This window comes from Miscanthus floridulus, chromosome 6 (genome assembly GCF_019320115.1).
Source record: "Miscanthus floridulus cultivar M001 chromosome 6, ASM1932011v1, whole genome shotgun sequence".
NCBI lineage: Eukaryota > Viridiplantae > Streptophyta > Magnoliopsida > Poales > Poaceae > Miscanthus > Miscanthus floridulus.
Genome location: NC_089585.1, coordinates 36,113,351 through 36,138,509, shown reverse-complemented (window position 1 = coordinate 36,138,509; position 25,159 = coordinate 36,113,351). Strand labels below are relative to the sequence as shown.

The 25,159-nt window shown below is 41.0% G+C and overlaps 1 protein-coding gene across 1 annotated transcript; it reads right to left on the bottom strand.

Moving 5' to 3' along the window:
• Positions 1-5,660: 5,660 nt before the first annotated feature.
• LOC136460489 (inorganic pyrophosphatase TTM2-like) lies at positions 5,661-18,793 on the bottom strand. The gene is made up of 12 exons (XM_066460160.1): positions 18,707-18,793; positions 17,248-17,590; positions 16,801-16,915; positions 16,514-16,709; positions 16,282-16,395; positions 15,970-16,143; positions 15,350-15,544; positions 15,073-15,195; positions 14,863-14,975; positions 14,634-14,748; positions 14,267-14,527; positions 5,661-5,726 (listed from the first exon to the last, which is right to left on the bottom strand). The coding sequence occupies exons 2-12, from the start codon at positions 17,582-17,584 to the stop codon at positions 5,661-5,663; spliced, it is 1,809 nt and encodes a 602-aa protein (XP_066316257.1). The 5' UTR covers positions 17,585-17,590; positions 18,707-18,793.
• Positions 18,794-25,159: the final 6,366 nt, after the last annotated feature.

Sequence of the window (25,159 nt, the reverse complement as noted above, 5' to 3'; positions counted from 1 at the left end):
AAAGGCTGATGCTGTAGTAGGCAATCAGTTCATGAAGAAAGGGATGAATTAGAACACCAAATCCACGGAAGAAGTAATCCTCAAACACGACCAACTCGTCGGTCTAAGGTGTAGGAAAGTCCTCACCGGCCGCAAGGTGCCACCCCATCGTCACATAGTCTGGCAGCACACCATGCACCACCAGTTGGTTAAATGCCATCTCATTGCTGATGGACAGCACCCACTCCTCGTCCTGATGGACCTCGTGGGCCGCCTTCTTCGAACTCCCATGGCTTTTCTTTGGCACATTGAACAGATCTGGGAGTGGAGGTCGCTTGGTGTTTGGATCTACCCTAGTGGTGGAGCAGTTGTAGATTGGGAGATGTGTGTGCGTGTGTGAGCGCAAGGAAGACGATGAGGCGATGGAGAAATGGGGAGTGTGCGCCCCGAAGCCACGGTGGATTTATAGTGATTCGACCCCTGACCCTTTGTCTTCTAGGGTTTTTGGAAAACCGCGCCTACCGCACCATGTCCATCCCCATATTCTCCACGTGCCACTAGGCCGCTAAATGGGCCTAGTGGATCCACAGCTGAAGCCATGTCGCACGCGGGCCACCAAGCGAACTTAAGTGCTAAGCACTGTTTCACAGATTTATCTAGGAAATCTTGGACATATTTTTTCTCTGACCCTACTATAAGATTTATTTTTTCATCTTCTAGCAGGCTCGGGGACTATGTGTGTACACGTCATCTAGCGATGGTTGTACTATTTTTCTATGTTGATTTTTTCTCAGCTAAGCTAGGGACTGGTTTGGCATCTAGAGTCTACAGTTTTAGACCCTAGCACCACGTGAAAAATTCACCTACTGTTAGGCTCAGGGACTAAGTAGGCACACTTCACCTCGCGGTGAATGTGATTATCTCTAGGACACAATGTTTTCCTCCATGACTAAGTCATGGATGACAAGTTCTATGCTTGGCTCTAAGAGCCTCCTTTTTGCCTAAGGCATGGATGCTCAACATCTACCGTCACATACGAGGGACTAAGTTCCTCCGTGCTGACTAAGTCAGGGATGCTAAGCGTCCAACTTTGCTGCTCGGAACCTAAGTGGGCACACTTCACCTAAGGTGAATGCTTCAAATTTTTTCACTTGAGCTCCTTACATCCTTCTGACAAACCTCAACTTCGAGCAAGTCCCGGTTCAGCTCCTAGTTGAATTGCTCAGACGACGGTTTGAACTGCTCGGACACCGGTTTCAACTACCCGGACGCAAGATCAACTGCTCGAACGCTTCTTTCAAAAGTTTGGCTCCCAGTTAAACTGGTCGAAAGCTTGCTCCTAGTGATCACCAGCAAGTTGGACAGCTCGAACAAGCTCAAGACGGTGTTGCTCAGTGGATACAAGGTGCTCGGGGATTAGCTGTGGGGGTATGACCCCCGATACTCACCGGCTGTACATGGGCCGAGTCGTCAGGGGAGGCCCAGCCCACAAGATCATGCCGCACGGGGCACGGCACAGGTCGGTGTGCGCTGCAAGACTGCGTAAAGCATGCTTGATGACGAAGGAAGATTTGATCGGATATGCTACATATCGTATTCCTTGTAAACACATATCTTGTAACCAATCAGGATAGATGCAACCGACATGTAACCCTACCCTCGAGCTATATAAGGCGGGTAGGGACCCCTCGTTTTCATATCTCATCTCATAATACAATCCACCAAAGATACATGATGTAGGGTATTATGTCAAGCTGACGGCCTGAACCTGCCTAATCGTTGTCTCTTGTGTTCTGTGTCACCATCTAGTTCCCATCACGCGCACCTCCATCGATTCATCTACTACCGTGGGCATACCCCTCGGTAGACTACCAACCATATTTCATCGATACATACCCACCTGGATTCAAGTCCTTGACTTGGCACGTGTGCTCGTATTTTCCTAGATTTATTCTAGGATTTAACGACACTATGCTTTCAGTGGTAGGCGACATCCCGTCGATAGTGAGACGTCAGTGGTGACTTCGTGAATCTAGGGGTAGGGTTTGCGTACGTGTGTTCATAGGGGTGAGTGTGCGTGCATGTTGTGGGCGTCTACGTTGTACCGTGTATTTCTCAAAAAAAACATGTGGACATGTGGCACAATGGTATGGAAGGCAGGCACACAAGCCTATTATAAGCATCTGTTATCCTTAATCACTTAATTAAACATAAACACTAATAAAAAGCTAGTGCGCCAAACATCTATTCGAAGATGAAAATTTTATGGGTGGTACATCTAAACTAAACATGGCTAATGTGTGAATTTCAAAAATTTTGATGAATAGATTAATTACTATGATTAAAACTAGATTTAAATGAAATAAAGCATGTAACACCTTGATAAATCTATAACTTAATATTTATGTAACACTATAGTCATATTTTGTGTTCCTAAGGCACAACAATAGCAACACTACAAAGTGGAATCACATTTCCCATTTTTACCTATTTTTAACTAATTTAAAACTACTCACTCCATTCCGATTTATAGGTCGTTTTGGCTTTTCTAGATATATAATTTTTATTATGTATCAAGACATATGGTATATCTAGGTGCCGAGCAAAATCTACATACCTAGAAAAGCCAAAATGACATATAATTTGGGATTGAGGGTGGTATTAAACAACATATCACAAGATAAAACTAAGTCAATATGCATCTACTAGGCATGAAATTTTTATCATAAAGCCTACACATGAACATTGTTCTACCATAAAAAATTTGAATACATTTGGACAACATAAAGTACCTATATGATTTAACTACATAAAAGCATAGATCTACAACTTCAGCAAACAAATTGTGTTAAAACATATGGTTTTATATGTTCGCTATGTAGAACTAGTAAACTAGAGTTCAACAAAATTGGTTTGACCTTTTTCCTGATTTTTCTATAATTTATTATCAACTAGCAAACGTACCTTGCAACGGAACCCAATACGTATAGGAATAAGACTCTATATCATCGCTAAGCGCAAGTTGTTCAAACTTATATAAGAATGGGTCATGAGTCTAGGTCATATACCAGATACATTTGGGTGCAACCCAATACATATTAGAATCAAATCCTATATCCATTGTCGCTAGACGCCAGTTGTTCTAATTCGTTTGAATATGGGTTATAAGTCCCGATCAAGTAAAAAAGACAGGACACAAGGAGAAGGTGGACAAAAAAATCGGATGAAATTTTTGCTCTTTATTAGGGTATGTATTTTATAAGTTTCAATCGATTAAAAAGAAAACACAAATTCTAAAAAAATAAAAAGAGAACAAATAGGCCATGGCTCGGCTCAACCTATGGTGAACCGGTCCAGTGCGATGGATTCTAGCACATAGGAGGCCCCGAGCTATCTCTAAATCAAAACAGGTCCTCTCATCTTTTCTTTCTCTCTTGCATTTTGTTGGCACTTCTTATGCTCAGTAGAGGATTCCGTAAGCGCACAAAATACCGTTGTAGCACTTCACCGAGGAATGTTCTAAGGTATCATTATTAAGCCATAAGGAAAATGATGGCTAGGAACAATAATAAATGAGAGATATTAGTGTTACCATAACTTAGCTATTAAAGTATAGCAGGGTAAAATGAATAATGGATAGGAAGGGCGATGAAACAATATCAAAGACACGAAGATAGAGATGACTCACACAAGATAACTAGTAAGGTATAGCTAGATGGGAGGACAACGAGTGAGTAAAGGTTCCTATGATCTATCTGGCTAAACACAGTCTGACAACCAACCAGTGCCCAAAGAAGAAATATAAAGGTTCCTATAGCATCCAACCTTTGGTGTGCTTCTCCATCTTCACAAACATTCTTCTAGTACCTCTCGTGTGCATCATATATGTGCATCATATATGTACGCAGGACTCTCTCCCACAAAAGAGCCCATATATGTGGATAATATAAGTGGCAAAAACATTATAATGAGGTATCTTACATAGTAAGTCGGTCAACGGAAGGGGACCTCACCTTTGGCATTGGAGGCGTCAGGATGCCGCTTTTATAACCAGAAGCAATGGTGGTAGATGAGATCAATAATAGATAATCAATGTTTTATTGCAATGTATGAGCATGTTTGCTAATAAATCATAAAAGATATTTGTTTTTATTGTAATTAGTGGACATACACATGTTATATATCTCTTTTATTATTAAAAACCTCATTACAGGCACATGTGTATGTGTATGTTTAGAAAATGATACACTACATAAATAATTTTTTTATTAAAACATGAATGCGCGATGTACTTTACATTGTATGATAAGGAAACTAAGAACTATTTTGAACTTTTTATAGACATACTTATTTTTACTACGTGGTACGGTGCCTACTAAATACATATATGGTTTTGAGATTCCCGAGACTCATATATCTACATTCGCCCTGTTTATTTAGGTTTGTTTAGCTAATAAATTATGGTTGAAAATACTGTTGCCTGATTTATTGTGAAAGAAAAATACTGTTTATTAGCTTAAAAAAGTAAGTTAAACAAACCCAAACGAAACGATCGTCTCCGAAGGGAAGACGCACTGAAGGAGGTAATTGAGGACGGAACTCAATGTGTACATAAGCCACGCAGAGACATGCAAATCAACAGGTACCGTCGGTTGGTACAGAAAGTAGAATTTCACCAGAGAGCCGATCCGAAAATTGAATGGCAGGAGCAGTACAGCGTGCCCTTTTAAGGCTTCGCTGAAAAAAAAATCCAAAATATCATTCAGCTGATTTGTTATGAGAGAAAAATACTATTTTAGCTAAAAAAATAAGTTGAAAAGTACGAATTATAAGTCAAGCGAGCAAGGCCTAAAAGTTTAGCATGACCCACTGTCAAAATCTAAGGATCCTGTCGCCAGTCTCAATGACTATTCTCTGTCCTAAAATAGAAGTCTTTCCGAAAAGTTAACTTTTTTAACTTTGACCAATTATATATAAAAGAATATTAATATTTATATTATATAATTAGTATAATTAGATAGACCGTTGAATATACTTTCATAATAAATTTATTCGGAGATATAAATGTTGCACGTATTTTCTACAAACCTAATAAAGTTAAGAAAGTTTAACCTGCACATATCCCACAATGTTTCTATTCTGGGACGGAGGGAGTATTTCATAGGAGTTTCATTCATATTAAATAAGATGTCACCTTAGCAAAATGATGATATGGCAAAGAAATCGAGAGGAGAGATGACGATTGTTCCATCACGGTGAGACGAGTTCACACCGTTTCCAAGATGTTGGAAACCGGATGAAACGTGCACTGAGGCCTTTCCGTGTCATCTTCGTTGCTTTCCCCGATCCAGTGTGGCTGGCCGCACCATGGTGCCCGTTCTCGTGCCATTCCCCGATCCGCGTTCGTGCTGCAACCAAAAGCCGACATCCTCTCCGGCACCATCATGGAATGAGCCAAGGGATGAGTCGCCAGCAGCCTGTGCTGCCATCGTCTACTAAAGGCATGTGGCCATCGTCTGTACTAGAAGCCATGATTGTTCAAGTAGCAAACTTCCTCTCTGCTGAAAAACAATTAATAAAACTGAGTAAAGAAGCAACCTTTGTGGCTCTAGATTTATCTTCTTTCTTATGCAATCTTTTTGAGTAGTCGACATTTTTGGCTTTGGTTCAAGCAGTACTTTTTAACTTAGTGCAAGAATAAAATAAATAAGGCGCCTTTGGTGTCCCAGCATAGCAGGTCCCAAGCCCTGGTAAAGGAGGAGGGTTGTGTTAGGCATGGCGAGCCAATATAAAAACTTAGCCACTTAAATGGAGATGAAACCCGAAAGAAAATCGTTGGGGCGTAACCCTCTTAGCGACACGCCATATCGGAACCCGGGTATGGTGTTAAATGGGCAAGGGCTGGGTCGTCACCCCCGTGACGCGCCGTGTCGTGATCTGGGCATGGTGTCAAGTAACCAAGGATCGGGTCGTCGCTTCCTTAGTGGCGTGCTACATCGGCGCCCGGGTATAGTGAAAAATGAGCAAGGGTCTTCGCATCAGAGTCGACAGGTGCGAAGGGTAAGGAAGCTAGTCGAACCAGCTAGGATCCGTTTAGGTAGTTGGAATGTAGGGTCACTTACAGGTAAGTTAAGAGAATTAGTTGATACCGCGACTAGGAGGCGTGTAAATATATTATGCGTTCAAGAGACTAAATGGAAGGATCAGAAGGCGAAGGAGGTGGACAATACAGGTTTCAAGCTTTGGTACACAGGGACAGTCGCGAATAGAAATGGAGTAGGAGTTTTGATTGATAAGAGCCTCAAGAATGGTGTGGTGGGAGTGAGAAGGCAAGGAGATAGGATTATCTTAGTCAAGCTTGTCGTTGGTGATATGGTCTTGAACGTAATTAATGCGTATGCCCCCCAAGTAGGCCTCGACGAGAGTGCTAAGAGACAGTTCTGGGAAGACTTAGATGGCCTGGTTAGAGCTATACCTAGTAGTGAGAAGTTTTTTTATAGGAGGAGATCTTAATGGGCATGTAGGTACTACAAGCGCAGGTTTCGAGGCAGTTCATGGAGGTTTTGGGTATGGTAGTAGGAATCAGGAGGGGGAAGAAGTTTTGGACTTCGTGGTAGCTTTTGACCTGATGATAGCCAACACTTTCTTTAGAAAGAGAGAATCTCATCTAGTGACCTTCAGTAACGGACAACACTGTAGCCAGATTGACTTTGTCCTCGCAAGAAAGGACAAACGAGCATGCTTGGATTGCAAGGTGATACCAGGGGAGTGTGTTGTTTCTCAACATAAGCTTTTGGTGGCAGATTTTCGTTTTCAGGTGCGTGCCCGTAGGGATAAACAAGCAAAGATTGAAAGAACAAAATGGTGGAAACTGAAAAGGGAGACGTTAGAGGTATTTAGGGAAAAGGTTATCAAAGAGGGCTCTTGGAAGGAAGAAGACGACATAAACAATATGTGGGACAAGATGGCAACCAACATTCGGAAGGTAGCCTCAGAGGTGTGTGGAGTAACCAAAGAAAGGGGACGCGAGGCTAAAGATACTTGGTGGTGGAACGAGGAAGTCCAAAGGGCTATTAAAGAGAAGAAAAAATGCTATAGACGCTTGTACCATGACAGGAGTGTGGACAACATAAAGAAGTATAAGGTGGCAAAGAAGACTGCAAAGCGAGCTGTAAGTGTGGCAAAGGGTAGAGCGTACGAGGATCTTTACCAACATTTGAATACGAAGGAAGGAGAGAATGACATTTATAAGATGGCTAGGGTTCGTGAGAGAAAGACACGGGACTTCAACCAAGTTAAGTGCATTAAGGATGAAAGGGAGCATCTCTTGGTAAAGGAGAATGAGATCCGACATCGATGGCAAGAGTATTTTGACAAATTATTCAATGGTGAGAGTATGGACACAACCTTTCAGTTAGATGACTCTTTTGATGACACCAATAGGCGCTTTGTGCGGAGAATCCAAGAATCTGAGGTTAGAGAGGCGTTGAAAAAGATGAAAGGAGGTAAGACGATAGGACCGGATGGTATCCCAATCGAGGTGTGGAGATGCCTCGAGGACATAGCTGTAGTATGGTTAACCAAGCTGTTCAACCATATTTTTCGATCGAACAAGATGCCTGATGAGTGGAGAAGTATATTGGTACCGATCTACAAGAATTAAGTTGATGAGCCATACTATGAAGCTATGGGAGAGAGTTATCGAGCATCGCTTGAGAGCAATAACGCGGGTCTCTATGAACCAATTTGGTTTCATGCCCAAAAGGTCAACTATAGAAGCCATTTTCTTAATAAGACAAGTTATGGAGCGGTATAGGGAGAAGAAGGACCTACACATGGTTTTTATTGACTTGGAGAAGGCTTATGATAAAATACCAAGGAATGTTATGTGGTGGGCTTTGGACAAACATAAAGTCCCAACGAAGTACGTTGGGCTCATTAAGGACATGTACAACAATGTTGTGACTAGAGTTCGAACAAGTGATGGAGACACGGATGACTTCCCGATTAGGATAGGACTACATCAAGGGTCAGCTTTAAGCCCTTATTTGTTTGCTTTAGTGATGGATGAGGTCACAAGGGATATACAAGGGGACATCCCTTGGTGTATGCTTTTCGCGGACGATGTAGTGCTAGTTGATGAAAGCCGGACAGGAGTGAATCAGAAACTGGAGTTATGGCGGGAGACTTTGAAGTCCAAAGGTTTTAGACTTAGTAGAACTAAAACTGAGTATATGAGATGTGACTTCGGCACTACTACTCAGGAGGAGGAAGATGTTAGTTTGGAAGGTCAAGTAGTGCCTAGGAAGGATACCTTTCGATATTTAGGATCAATGCTACAGAGGGACGGGGATATTGATGAAGATGTTAGCCATAGAATCAAAGCAGGGTGGATGAAGTGGCGGCAAGCGTCTGGTGTCCAATGTGACAAAAGGGTACCACAGAAGCTAAAAGGCAAGTTTTATAGGACGGCGATTAGACCTGCTATGTTGTATGGTGCAGAATGTTGGCCTACGAAAAAATGACATATTCAACAGCTAAGTGTCGCGGAAATGCGTATGTTGCGTTGGATTTGCGGTCATACAAGAAGGGATCGAGTTCGGAACGATGATATACGTGAGAGATTAGGGGTAGCGCCAATTAAAGAAAAGCTTGTCCAACACCGGTTGAGATGGTTTGGACATGTGCAACGGAGATCTCCAGATGCACCGGTGCGTAGTGGAATCCTAAGTCGGGATAGTAACGTGAAAAGAGGCAGAGGAAGACCGAAGTTGACTTGGGCAGAGGCAATAAAAGAAGACATGAAAGGATGAAATATACCCAAAAACTTAGCCTTAGATAGGAGTGCTTGGAAGATAGCTATTCACGTGCCTGAACCTTGATTGTTTCTATTGGGTTTCAACTCTAGCCTACCCCAACTTGTTTGGGACTTAAAGGCTTTGTTATTGTTGTTGTTGCTGCTGCTAAAGTTTGCAATAGTCAACAAAAGAAGCTTGAAAAAAGAAAAGAAAAACTAGATAGCTCACAACAAGCTTATGCTACTTTGCTTATGCTACTTTGCTTGAACAATATGAAAGTTTTGCCAATCTTAATATGGAGCTATCTACTAAAATTGAGCACCTTGAGGCTAGTGCAACAACAAGTGAATGCACAATTAATGATGAGCAACTTATAAAGAAAAATAAAAAATTAAAGAAAAAGTTAGCTAGTTCATAAGATGCTTATAATGTTTGCTTGCTAACATGAAAACCATATGCAAATATTGTGATGAGCTAACTAATAAAGTTGCTAATCTTGAAACCGTCGGTACAACCCCCACCGAGACACCTAAAAAGAAAGGTTCTATTTTTGACATGGCTAAAAAGGATGCCTCTACTTTTTGCAATGATTTATGTTTAGACTTACCCTTGTACAACCAAGTTTGTGTTGAGAAAGTTGTTGTAGATACATGCACACAAGAGGTTGCAATGGAGAATGGGCAACTCAAGCAAGAAGTGGCTCGCCTCACCAAGTACTTGACTCAAGTGAAAGGCAAGACAAAGCAAGCCCAACTTTATCAAGATAACACCGTTAAGGGAGTGAAGAAACTTAATGAAAGACAAACTGGGGTTTGCTACGTATGCCACAAGAAAGGCCATAAGTCCCATGAGTGCAAGGTGAAGAATGGGGAAGGAGCAAAGAAGAAAGAGAAAAAGCAAATAAGCAAATTCTCCAACACTTACACCAACAAGATGAACAAAAAAGCCTCCACACCTTATCTTTTGAAGAAGAAAAATGACAAGGTAGTGGCCATCAGGGTGAACAAGCAAGCCAACATTGGGGCCAAACGCATTTGGGTGCCAAAGATAATCATTTCCAACATGAAGAGCACCAAAAAGGTTTGGATCCCGAAAGAGAAGTGAGAAGTCCAATGGACTTCGGAAAATTTGGAGACTTGAAAAAGTATGGGTGCATTTTATGGAGTGCATCATTATGGACAAAGTCATTGCCAAGTGGGTTAGTGAATACTAAGGACCTAAATTCCCCTTCCTATATTAGGTAACTAGATGTAATTTATTTCAGTTGGTATTTCTTACAATTGGTATCTAGATTAAAATTCTTATAATTAACATCTAGTTGCTTTTCATGCCTAGGTTTACATTTACATGCTTATATCTTTAGCCATGTATACAGTAGGTATATCTTATGGTAGGATTGCTTGGTTTCACTCTTAACCCTTGGAGCAAACATACATGGTTTAAATTGTTTAGGAGCACGGCATATAACTTGTTTTACAATTGTTCATCTAATGGTCCTGTTCGCTTATCTTATAATCCGTCTTTTTCATCTTGTTTTTCAGCTGAAACAATGTTTTTCTCTCACAACAAATCAGCCGGAACAGTGTTTTGGCTTGTTTTTTCAGCGAAGTATCATGGTATATCTTATGTGCCAAAGTCCAAATTATGGATAATTTCTCCCGAATATCATCTTCGAAATTGATTCTTACATTCATGTGATGTCATCTTTCAAGTGGTATGGTTGATTCTAAAATCAATGTGCATGTATCCTACAAGTATTTCATACTTGTGTGCATAAATTTAGGGAGAGGTTACTCTATAAGTTGGATGCTTTAAGACTAACATATTTTAAGCTTATCATGTGTGTAGTAATCTCATTGCAAGAAAAATTGAGTCCCCGAAGTTAAGCATCATACTTCAAATATTCACCACCTATTGCAAGTGGTAGAAATCAAATTGGTTTCCACATGTGGTATTTCTAAACCGATATCATCATGTTGATTTCACTTTGATATTTATATGTTTTCTCCATGCATTACATAGATTACACTACCTTTAGCATTAATTTGCCAATTATGCATAAACTATATTCTCCATCATATGTATGCATATATTTAGGGGGAGCTTAGTCTATGTAATGTGAGAGTCAAATTTTATGACATATTCCACTCCACATATAAAGGATCACAAAATTTGACCCTCCCTTGTGCTATTAATGTCTCTCTTTTTGGTGTTTGATTCCAAAGGAGGAGAATTTGTAGAACCAAAAGCAAGATAATAATAATTTACAAGTGGTAATGATCCGAGAAATGGAGGATAGTAGATTATGGATTAGTCTATAAAATGAGGAAAATTTGTAGGACCAAAAAAACAAGACTTAAATCCATAATGCCACATGGGGACATTTGTAAGGGCAAAATAATTTTTCAAAGATGTTTACATGTGGTACCTTTTAGCTTTACAATTGGTATCTTCAATTGGTATCTTTTAGTCTTACAAGTGGTATCTTTTTAGTGGCATCCTAGCAAGTAAATAATTTTTAAATTTCAAAACTTTTATTATTTGCTTATTTTGGTCGTGTTGTCATCAATCACCAAAAAGAGGAAAATTGTAAGATAAATGGACCTAGGCTAATTTACTTTGGATTTTGGTGTTTGATGACCAACACAACCAAATTGGACTAATGAATATGCAAGTAATTGTTTTGTAGTTCAATAGGATGCAAGACGTGACTTGAACGAAGGCGACGTGATGATCCGATGATCAACACCATAAGTAAGACCCTAGAAGCACAAGAGAAGACCCAAGATATCAAGCAAAGTCCAAGCACGAACATAGGAACCAAACCGGACGCAAGATCGCGAAGAAACGAGCTTCACAGCACTGACCGGATGCTGGCGCCATAGCGACCGGACGCTCCGATCAAAAAGCTCGGTAACAGCAGACGTCAGCAGCAGTGACCGGACGCTGAGGACTGAAAGTGGCCGAACACACCAATGGCACTATTCATCATCCCAGCAACACACTCAGCACTGACCGGACGCTGGCGGCTAATCGACCGAACGCAGGAACTGTAGCGTCCGATCGAGTACAGAGAGGTTTCAGAGCGGCAAAATTGCGACCGAACGCGTCCGATGGCATGTGACCGGACGCCATCGGCGTCCAATCAGTTGATCGCGTGCTCCAACGGTCGGGACGACCAGACGCGTCCGGTCAGGACGACAGCAGCGTCTGGTCAGTAGCAGAAAAGCGAGATTTTGTCCCCAATGGCTACTTTCTCAGTGGGGCTTATAAATAGACCCCCAACCGGCCATTTGAAATGTGTGGAGATGAGGAAACATATCTAGGGTGTTGATACACCATCTTAGTGATCTCCACTTGCATAGTGCTTAGTGATTCATTAGGTGATTAGCGTAGATACTTTGCGAAGTGCTTAAGTTGATTAGACCACCGCTTATGCGCTTGCTCTAGGTTTAGGCCTAGTGTTTAGTGAGGTTTACATACCTCTTACAACCCGGTGCTTGCGCGCACCATTGTTGTACATCGGAGGGGCTTGTAGTCTTGGGAGATCACACCAACCTCGTTTGTGGTATGGCCGCCACAGTGCACCGGAGAGAACAAGACCCGCGGCGTTTCGATCAGAAGCTTGATAGTGAAGACGGCGGGGTGTAGTCCAGGAGAGGCTTGCCGGAAGGCACACCGGAGACCCACTTGCGCGTGGGAAAGACCCGGGGCTATCCACGGAGTTACCTGACCGAGAGCTTGGCCCTTGCGAGGGATTCCTTACGAGGGGCTCCAACGAGGACTAGGTGGAAGCTTGCGCGCTTCTCGATAACTCGATAAAAATACCAGAGTCGTCGATGGGAGTTTGTATATCTCTACCTTGCTCTTTAACTTCCGCATTTACATTGTTTACATTACTCCTTTTGCGGTAGAGATAGCAACACACTAACAAAACCATAGTTACACATTTAGATAGTTTATCCTTGACATATGTTTTGATAAGGTTAGAAAAAGAGGTCATAGCTTAGAATTGGAATTTTAATTTGCCTAATTCACCCCCCCCCCCCCCCCTCTTAGGCGTCACGGTCCCCTACACTGTACCCTATTCATGAACGGGTACATCCATCCCCTACCCGCTTCAAATGGGTACAACCGTACCCTGTCCGTTTGTCATGGGTGTGGATCTGGGTAATGGGTATAGGTACCCAACGACATCACTATCTACGGGGAAGAAAAAAAAATATGCTCGTTGGAAGCTTCTAAGAGTCCTGTCATTAAGAACCTTTGCCACATGAATATTAGTGCCACATTTTTTAGCTAGGGCAGTGGGGTAGGAAATACCACATGCACCAGCTAAATCCCAAACTTTCAACTCATCTCTAACCTAGACCACGATCAAGGATAAACTCGGTGATATTCCATCAAAAACACACCGGTTGCGGAGGTTCCAAATAGACCAAGCTCCCAAAATGATCATTGAATTGAGGTCCTGTCTGACCTCCCCATCAACCTTGGAACTTGCATCAGACCACCAATCATCAAAGGATGGGACCATAGGCTGCGGAGAACGGCTCTACAACCTACCCCAACCTAACCCTTTGGAGCAACAAGAACCAGAATTATTGGGCAAACACGCAACCAACCAGCAAATGGTTGATCGTTTCAGGCTCCTGGGCACAGAGGGGGCAGCAGGTTGGGTGTCGCAAACCTCTGTTTTCAAGTCTATCCGCTGCCCAACATTTGTTGTGAGCCACCACCCACGAGCCACATAAAAAAATGACATTTGCCCGGTGCCCATGATCTCCAAATTCTCTCCCAGGGACCAAAAAGGACAGCGCCTTGAAACAACTCAATATATGCAGATAGCTGGAAAAACGCCAAGAATGCAGGTCCTCCACTCCGGGACGAAGAACTACTTCTGATATAACAGCCCAAAGCTCCAAGAATTCAGCAATGAGACCCACAGAAAGAGCCCACAAAATGGGATTGTTTCTTGCAATACAGCTGAATGTTGCAGAAGGTGCATACGAGTCTCAATTATCTACTAGTTGCCGCAGTAGATGATATTTAGTTTCATTGATTTTGTTAGTCTGTGCATGAATACTAATATTACATCAAACTATGTTATGAAACCATCCAAAATTATTGTTCTCACACAATGTGTATTTGGCAACCCAGATATGATTTCACATTCATAGATGTATAGTTACATAGTTTTTGGCCATTGCGGTATTGCTACACTACCTGTGCTGGAAATGAAAAACTTCTTTTTTATTTATTTCAGACTAGATAAACTCGAATAGGATTTAATTTGTGACCCACTTATCCACTTAACTTGAGGACACTAATGAAAGCCCTGACCCTTTGCTATTTTTATCAAATTATTAGGATCTATTTGAGGTCTAAAAATTCACACTGATCTAAAAATTAATGTTCAAACAATGTTGACAGCTACATCTATTTCCAACAAGCTATAAAAAAGGTAGGGAGGAGGCAGAGAGAGATACCTCTTCTATCATCGGGGAATCCTTTGAAAGTTGGTTTGACGATGAAGAATGAGGTATCAGAGTACCATTGCCTAACTGAGAGACAAAGAGATTTGTAGGTGTGGAACCACTACAAGCATCATTTGGAAGAGTTAAGTTCTGCTGACTGGGCAAATGTTTCTTCAATGAAAATTTTGAATTGAGTTCTTCAACTCGAGAGGTAAATTCATCCATCCTTTCATTCAATGTTGATATCTGTTCTGAAAGCTGGGTGATAGCACCCTATAAAATAGAAGTGGAAACCAGAACATTTGCATGTCAACGATCACATATGTTTTCATTTAGGCTTTCAACTGTCATGCTAGTTATAACTCTTTACAAAAGTCACCTGGTCGATAGCAGGAGGTTCAAGGTCTTGCCCTCCACCAAACCTCCTGTCTATCAGTTTACTCAATTTCACAACACTTTTGTCTCTATGCGTTGAATATGATTGAGATAGGCCACTGGACAACATGACAAGAAAAAGTCAGCTAACTTTATTCAGGTTCCAAAGTTCCAAGTATTCAACTTTCCAGGAGCAACTGTTCAAACTCAAAACAAGGATGTTAGTATGAAACCTTTTCATAAGTTTGTTTCTCCGATCAGCAGAAACACGGGAAAAGGCTTCCTTTGGACTTGAGACAAGCTCATCATCAATGCTGAGCTTTGTCTTCAAATCTTCTGGTAATGCCTGCATAGCAGTGAGATCCAATGAATGAACTAAGCGAAACAACGAGAAGACATGTGAAAATACAATGTAAGCAATATAACTAACAAAATATACATACCATAACATCATTAATCAATTTCTCCAGCTGAATTTGTTCAATATATGTGCGTGGTATATAAGAACCATCCAAACCTAACTGATCCGCTACAAATTTAACATAAACCCGATCTCTTCCTTGCACCTAAAGAAAGAAGCAAGGTCATAACATTTGCATGTCTTAAATAGTCATTGAGACCAAAAAAAAAGTAATAATGAAATAAATAGTGCTCAAGAAATTGAGATAACAATGACATTGACAGAAACTACATCAACCAAACAACAAAAATTATACTCACTTGTATATAGTGTCGGTTGAGTTGTTCCAGCCAATCAATTTTAACAGTTGCCTTGCCATCAGAAAAAACACGACTGCTTCTCTTCAGTATAGCTGCTATAGTATATCCCAATGCCATCAAACCACCAAGAAGACGTACACCGACTTCAAAAGTGATCCTTGGTGATATGATAAATGAATTGTCGGTCACCCATTCCTTTGAGCATAAAGTAACATAAGACAGCGAACACTAGGGCTGCCAGCAAGAGTTTGTTTATTGCACGTAGCAACGGTCAATAGAAAACAAATACAGGTAAATCTAAGCCAACAGCAGAAGACTGATCACATTTGTTAAACTAAGCAGACTAAGTAAATATAAAAGAAGTAAAATTTAGAATCTCACTATAATGAAAATTGAACTGAACTAGTATTTCAAGTTCTAACAAAGATTCCAGGGGAAAGTATGTGTATGGAATAAAATTACATGGCAGCTAAGGAGTGGACTTAATCCAAATAACCTTATACAATAGTAGTATCATAGCATGATCAACCAACAATATCACTCAAAAGTACAATTCGTAGCCACTAAACATAAAACTGAAATTCCATTGGTAAGATAGGAAAAAACATAAACCAATATACCTCAAACATTAGATTATATTTCCCTTCCCTATTCCGCATTCTCAAATAAGATTGGCATGCTTCTGGGTCTTCACCAGGTGGAAGTAGATATATATCATAAGTTTCTTCGTTGCTTTCCGTATGACCATCACCAAGTACGGACTTGATTTTCTCAGGTGCTAGAGATCTTGTTGACTGCAAGTATGTATGAGTATAACCAACAGGCAGTGCACAATTCAACAATTTTCTTGGTTAATCATAAAAAAAGTTTGTCCTTGAAACTATGTCATTGGTGCACAATTCTAGAACTTTCTTGAATCTTGAGATGCCTACCTTTAGAATGTACATAGGATTTTGGAACCCTGAGAATGGGTTGAACTTGTTGACGATTTTAATATGTGCGGTCTCCAAATCTGGTTCGATGAAAGCCTTGTACATTGGATAAACCTGAAAATGCCATCTTTCAATAAACCTCACCAATTACAGTAAGAGGTAATTCACATGCTAACATGAACCACAAGACTGCTCATAAAATCTATAGTTAAAGTTGAAAAATTCAACCTACCGTTTCAGAGATCTGATGAATTATTTCTTCAGGCTCCTGGCCAGCTCGTTGTATATCCCTTAAAACCCTCTTCACTAGGTCAAAATGAACACCACCAGTGACAGAAACACGCAAGTCTATCACAGGCCGTAACTTCTCACTCAGTGCATAAATACCTTCAATGATAACAATTCGGGAGCTAGGGACATCAACTGTTCTGTTTGCACATAAGAAATTATGATATTAAAATGAAAGATGAAAATGCGGACCTTAGCTTCTAATATTGAAAGATGGCAGTGATTATTTACCTATAACCAATCCGGCAGCTCGACTTGAAATCATATATTGGAACTTGAACCGATCGTCCTTCCTTCAGACCATGAATATTTTCCAGCAGTGTGTCATAGTCTGTTAGACGTGGATCTGAGCAGGTTTTAAGAGGTTAAAATATCAATTTCTCTGGCTGTAAACATTATCACCTTAGAGAATGCAGCTTGTAATAATAGAGCGCTCTGATACTAACATTGCTTCATAAATCTTATAGTATAAGATAATAACCATGCCATTATCAATGCCTCAATGCAGTGGTATGCAGTTTCCAAATGAGCAAATGTGCAAGAGACACAGCTCAACATATACGTAACATAACTATCCCTTATTTTTTTTTCAGAAATTTTGTTGATGCAAAGGAAGTGGCATATACATATTAAATATACTATAAGACAATATGCAAAATGTTTGATGATTAGGACTACCATCAAAATTGCCATCGACTATGCGAGTTGCGTCATTATAGTTGTCCATTGATATAACAGCAACATCGGGCATGAAATTGACCACCTTCTCAGTAAACACCGTCTTCCCAGCACCAGAGGGGCCAGCAACACCAACAAATATTAATCCGTCATTGTGCTGCGCCAAAAGCTGGCAGGCACGGATCACAACAAAGAAGCCTTTCTCAAAAGACAATGGATCATGGAAGCGGACAATCTCATAGCGATCTGAGTCCTTCCTTTTCACCAGCTGGACCTTGTCACGCAGAAGGTTATGACGCCTCCTTGGTGAGTCAGCCATGGAATCATGTTGATCCATTGTAGTCTGCACAACAGATGGAATGAGAAAATTAAAGATATAAAAGAGCTATGGAAATTTAGGGATTCCCTAAGAGGCTCAAAACATAGATTGATTGGCTTTAAGGTCGGTATCACCTAGCTGCGGAATCCAATGATATTATACTTCCTACTTCTGAGCCCCTTGTCACTATTTCTTTCACTGTTTTCCTTTCCCCAACTTTTGTACCATACTTTCAAGTAACTCTCTACTTTCTTTACTTTTAGCGTAAATTCTATAATGCAGGGAGAAAGGTCAGCTATTCGGTGCATAGCATTAATTGAGCTCCAATGAAGAACAGGGGCAGACCCAGTAAAGGACATGGGTGTGCACTTGTACATACTCCTACACCCAGCAACAGTTGGCATCACATAATAAATAAATGGTCATGTATGACAGCACTGTCACACAAATACAGACTAGTAACAAACACGCAGTAGGAGAATAAGATATAGTTCATGTTTTGGATGCCAAATAGAAGGCCTAAAAATGAACTGACCATGGTCTAACAAAAACTAATAGAGGCTAATTGATGAGTAGAACTCATTAGAAAAAAGAAAATTTTAATTAGTCCATGTTTAGCCTATTATCCAACGACGGACTAAACTTTAGTCCAGTGATCCAAACAGGCCCTAAATTAACGAATATGCCACATTTTTACTAGTACCATGCAAGTAAAGTTCATTTGAATTACATGCATGAAATTCGCAGTGCGGCTCTCCTTTTTTTTTTCTGGTCTAGCTACAGCAAAATTTCAACAGGAGGGTATGTCATATGGTAGCATGCAAACTGCACAAATGTTGTGGCATTTTCGTACGGATACCAGGGCCACTAAATACCATGTATCATAAGACCCTATCGGCCTGTTTCAATGTGGAGTAAAATTGCGCCAGTAAAAATATTCAATGTGCAGCAAAATTGCGCCAGCGAAAACAAAAACCCCGTAGGTGTTCGACGCAACCATGGATTAGAATCCATGAGGCGGTTTCGGTTATGGATTGGGGACCTAGATTCGGTAGAATGCTCAACGGTCCAAATCCCAAAGAAGCCGAGTATGACCATGACCGATCCTTAGGGAGATGGAGATAATAAAAGGGAAAATACCCTCCGTGACGACGCACCGAGAAGGAGGTGGCGCCGGCTCCCGCAACAGGCCGCGTTCCCCGGCTGCGGCCAGTGCAGCAGGATTCCGCGGTGGCCGACAGCAGGGCCCCGAGGATTCGGCAGAGGGAGCAGGTAACCGAGACTCAGAGGACCGACCGGACGAGAGACGCCGGCGGTGGCCCGCGGCCGAGCAAAGAGGGGAGCCGCAGCGGCCGCGCTAGGAGGGGAGACGCGGCGTGAGGCGGTGGTGTCGAGGTTTGCGACGTGCCGGGGAGGGTGATGTGGGGAGAGGTGGGCGGCGTCCGCGAGTGGCCCCCTTGGGCCGCTTTGGGCCTACCAAGCGGCTATACGACCCGGTGAGAGCCTGCAGAAATCCAACCAGAAAGGCAATCTATACAAAGAGGCCCTAATTAGAATGGCCAACGGTGCGGCCCATACACATCTTTTCGTGAGAGGAGGAATTGGGCCATTTTGACCTTCCTCAACTATCGTGTGAGCCATTCACATACACACACACAAAACCACTATCGTGTGAGCCTGATTTACCTTCTTTTAACTAACAAGTGATATTCTTGTATGTGGTATATTTCAACACTTGTATTCAACCAAGAATTACAACCAACCACAACAAAAGAAGAGCACTTGATCATAGATGGTTTTTATCTTTTATAGGTGAAAAATGGATTTCATGATGATATTGGTCTACACCAAGTTTTAAATGGACTTCATAATTGTTATTGGACAAACATAATTAGAATCTATTGACTATCCTCTTCTCCAACATAGCAAATATATTATTGTAATGTGCATGTTCATAACACCCCTTACTAGTATGCGGTTAGTGCATATAGTACATGTTTAATTAGGGACATGCACAGGGACGGAGCTAGGATTCAGACATATGGGGGCTTGCTCACCACGTGCCAAAAGAATTATATGATACCAATGTCCATATCTTGACGTTGGCTTAAAAAATATCAACTTTGATGTTGGCTAAAAAAAGTATAATAAATCATCTTTAATCTCATGGTCTTAGATAAATCCTAAATGTGTCTAAATTAAAAATAAAAAAGAAACCCACATCATATTTATTTTATTTAGACACTTAATGTGCCAAAACTGTCCAATTTAATCTAATCCTAAGTGTACTTATCAGCCATTTAACACTAAGTACATAAGAGACCAAGTTAAACTCGGTAGTCTGTCGAACACACTCAAAGAAAGAACTCGAAACAATCCACATTTTCATCAAGATCATAAATAAGTGAAAAAAAGCTTACAACATCTTAACTGTTTCTAACATCTCATAGTTTTTGAATCAGAGTTATTACAAAACAAGTTTTCATAAAAGCAGCAAGTATTAAACTAATTTTCAATTTTAAAGCCTACGACTGGGCCTTACTGAGCCCACCAGAAGGTACATACACACACGCCATCAATTAGGTTCGACATCCACTTATTACTTACAATAGTAGAAATAAAATCCCGGAGTACACAATATACTCAACAAAACTTACCCGATTAGGTGGGAATAACTTCTCGACTCTCAATGATATGCAAGGGACTTCCTTTCTAGCTAGTTTAGTTGTTCTTGTAAAGAAGGTTACTAATAGTGTGTCGTTGTGTTTCATGTTTTCACAATCAAGATTAAGTTCATTAACTAACCAGTCTAGGTAAGCACCTGTACTACTTTCAAGCATGTGGTAAGCAATTAGAGTATATCATGTTCCATTAGTATCCTCATCATCATCTCCATGTTTCAGTTGTTACTATGATGTTAGGGGAAGGATCAAGGTACTCATAACCGAGAGATACTTGCTGCGATTCGAATCGATGTACATCCAAAACTAGAGTATTCCAAACATATGCCCATACAAACCTGGTCGGGTTCACATTAATTAGGTAGATCATTCTCTAATTTGCTAACTAAGACTGAACCTATCCGGTCAACCGAGAGAGCCAAGCCTAAAACACTATGGCCCTGCCGTAAGTTTGCTGACCTCTACCTACCTTGCTGCCCTACCTCATTGCCCAGTGTAAACCCAAAACTTAGGGCAAGAAAGGTATGTTGGCTTTTTTGTCCTTCATAATACCAAATATGTGTTTGGCACTAGTTCGACATGTCCAATATAGCCAACAACGAATGGTCCTTAATTGACATAGGCGGGACTAAAAGTGCACCCAAGACCTCCATGTCTTGTTGCCTCACCAACCACCAACTTCTCGCTCGGTCTCCAGTTATTATCCATCTCCAAACTATATGATAGTAAAATTAGTATAATACCTATTGAGTAATAGCAGGTTACTCATGTACTACTAGAATCCTTAAACATAGGGCCTACACAAATCCTATCATACTAGTAAGACCTATAGGATAAGAACATTTGTGCAGGTGGTTTCCAACCAACTTCTACAAGTTAATGCACAACCAACATAATAAAAAATGCTTGTAAAATAGGGGTCATGCACCAGGGCTTGCCTTGGTAAACCATCATTATATCAAGTTAGCATTGCTTCATCTTTAGGACAGTGATCACCCAGCATCTTCAGTACATTATCCCCATCAAACCATCTTTAGGATTGGGCCACCGTTACACCTTCTTTGGTTTTGGCTCCCATGTGCTTATCCATCCATTCTCAATCGTACCTAAGTAACATGCATCGATGCAGATGCATGCTTCAAGGAATTATGCATAAATAAGATATTTTAAAGATGACAAGAATAAGATGTCATAATGATGAACCAGGATAACTAATCGTTCTTAGGTTCAACTCTCATCTTCTCTGACAATGACTTTCTTATGAGTTGATTATTAAGCTTTACTAACAAGTTAGTGTGCGACACAAGCATAGTAGTAAGTCAAAAAGGGTGTAAAGAGGGATACTCTCCCGCTTTTCATGTTTAATGGAGCGCACAGGTATTGGTGGTTGTTAACAATCATAACACAAACTATAAAAATAACAATTTTACATTTAAACATACAAGTGCAAGCTTCAACAACATGTTAAGCACATAACCATTACTAAACAGAGCTAGTAACACTTTGCTTAGTCAACATGTGGGCATGTGCGAACTGATAATAGATCAGTTGGTTAGGTTCCTTATGGTGGAACCTATTGTGGGGGTATGACCCCCGATACTCATAGGCTATACATGGGCCGAGCCGCCAGGGGAGGCCTAGCCCACAAGATTAAGCCACGCGGGGCATGACACAGGTTGACATGCGCCACAAGACTGCATAAAGCATCCATGATGATGAAGGAAGATCTGATCGGATATGCTAGATATCGTATTCATTATAAACACATATCTTGTAACCGATCAGGATAGATACAACCGACCTGTAACCCTACCCCCGAGCTATATAAGGCGAGTAGGGACCCCCTTATTTTCATATCTCATCTCATAATACAATCCATCAAAGACACAGGACGTAGGGTATTACGTCAAGCTGATGACCTGAACCTGTCTAATCGCTGTCTCTTGCGTTTTGTGTCACCATCTAGTTCCTATCACGCACACCTCCACCGATTCATCTACTACCATGGGCATACCCCTCGGTATACTACCAACCATATTTCATCGACAGTGGCGCATCAGGTAGGGGGGGTGTGTGGTGATTCCATGGCGAGCCAGAATGTCCGCTTCTTGAGCTCCATGATCCTTTCCAAGCTAGGCTAGACCTTCATGATTGGATCTATCACCTGGGTCATCGACACCAACGGCGTCGAGGAAATCATGGAGACGGTGCAGAATCACCCTGTGTCGATTGTGCCAACGTCTTCAACGACATTGCGGCGACCAACCGGGTGATCAGTACGGCCATTGTTATCGAGCGTGAAGAGGCCGAACATGCCTATAAAGTCCAACACTCAGTCTATTCATCAGCGGAGTCCTAAATGAGTCTAAGGCTCGCTATCCTTAGATCCAAAAGTTGCTCTATGCCATTCTGATCACATCCTAGAAGCTCCGCCACTACTTCAAGGCCTACCCCATAGCAGTGGTTACAGAGTACCCACTCGGCGACATCCTCCGTAACAAGGAAGCCAATGGCCGCATCATTAAATGGATGATCAAGCTTGGCACCTACACCCTCGACTTTTGGCCCCGCAGACGATCATGTCACAGGCTCACATCGATTTTATTGCTGATGTGGCAGAAACATCTGAATTATATGGCCCACATGTGCCCGTCATTGTCTCACAAACCTCTGACTAAAGAACACGTAAGCCACACAATCCTGGTAGTTTGTTGGGTGTCCTCAGGAAACCTGAATCATCCACTTTTTCTTTTTGAGCAGGACACATTATAGAAGACATTATAGTATTACAATAGTTTAAACAAATAGATTACATTGTAGTAAACCATGGAAGACTTATAACCATAAGTTTACAAATCATTCATTTAGTTGTTACAAACTATAAGTTTAGCCAACTAGGCAGTAGGGTAGCATGACAGGTACCACATTAGTACACATAAGAGATATTTACCCTGCCCAAGGGTGCACAACAAACTTCTCTACTGATGGCTCTCCTCCTACAACAAGGGTTAACAAACCCTAAGTACAAAGGTACTCAACAAGACTTAATCGACTAAAAGGAAATACTCCAAGGATATGTAGGCTTTATGAGAATCAAGGTAAGTCTGTAGCAAGAATCAAGACTAACTTTTGCAGAAAAGCTTACTAATGATTGATCCTTACTTTCAATGTTTTAACTCAAGTTAAATCATTATCAGTCTCCAATTTGCACCTAATCTAAAGCAACCACTTCTTTACTCATCGCAACTCAAGATCACTAGTATCATTGTTTTATTTATTAACTACGATGCAGGGTAGAGGATCGAGTCTTCTTCTCTAAGAAGCAGTGGTGATTCGAATCGATTTGGCCTAGCTAGGGTTTCCTTACCACATGACATACGCAGGTCCCAAACCTACGTATATCAACCCTCACTCAGATCCTCTAGAATGTGAACTGGTCTATGCTACCCAAGAATACAGTACTCCACCTCCCTGCGCTATCCTAGACAGATTCATAGGATGGGTAGACGCTACTCTCACCATCTCCCACTCCCAGTGCATAGTTGTCTTTTCACATAATGGAATAGCCAAGGTATTAGGCTTACCAGAGTATGTGTCTAGTACTACAAAGTCTTAAACACATAACAATCCTACAATGAATGATCCTTAATCAACACAGGTGGGTGTAACACCCCTGGTGTTACAAGTTGCTTAGCACCGAGATTTAGGTCTGAGAGGGATTAGCCAAACAAGTTTTTGAGTTTTAAAAATTTATAATGCACGTGAAATGATAAGCGAATCCTATGTGACTCACTTTCGTGGTTGAGAACAAAATAAAAAAATAGTGTTAACTAGTGCTCTTGGGAGCTAAAAAAAGATAAGCTCTTTTCGTTAAGTCGACAAACACTTGAACTATTGTTAAAATATCATTTTTGGTGATTTATATTGAGCAAAATAGTTAAATGGTGCTTCAATATTTTGCTCCTATGGGTTAGTATAAGGTATGGACTATTGCATGAAGTATTTGTTGGTTGAAGTTAACAAGGTTTAGACCCATAAAAAATTGCAACAAAAGAGTTAATGGTTACTTAGCCCCAACTGAAATCCTTAACTTTTCTAAGTATGAAAAAGTAGTAAGACAATGCTATTTTGACATTTAAATTCTAGCTAAAATGTTTAAACACTAGCTGCATATTTTGGTATTGTTGATTATATCAAAGTGAGTACATAAGCATCATGTTTATGTTGTAATGCATGTGATAGAAGGTGTTGATAAATTTCTTGTAGCCTAAAATAACCAATAAGAATGTTAAATAGAAATTTATTTGATAACATATGTTATGTCAAGTAGGGCGGAAAATAAATTTATATTGAGAAAAAGTATTATAGAACATGTGTATGACGCCTAAATAAGGTTTGAAGTACAAACTTTGTAGATGACAATGCAACTCTTGTTGTAGAAAAATAATATGACTAGCTAGTATTTTAATGGCTTGGAAATGGAACTTGAAGTCCGATTCAGCTCAAGACTTGGAAGAAATTTTAAGTTGAAAACAGTGTGACAATGCCATGTTGGTGAATTAATTCTAGAAAATCTAACTAAAGGTCAAGGCTGTGTTTTTGCTCCTTATGGTAGACTGATGTACCCTCGTTAGCATGGTCGAGGTAGTTTAGCTTCAACTGTGTTAGGTTAGTTTTTAAACACGCTTTAAAATTCGTGCACGTCATATGTTTGGCCCATGCGCGCGGCCGCTCGGCGTCGCATGGCTGGCCGCGTCCCACGTGCCGCGATGCTGAGCTCGATCACCCTGTCTAGCCATTTTTGGCCATGACCAACCCTAGCGGGCTACTATCATCGCCCTGCAGCGGCTGGCCGATGCGCTACTGCCCCTGTTGCTGCCTTTCCCGCCTCATGCTGTGGTGCTATTGTTGT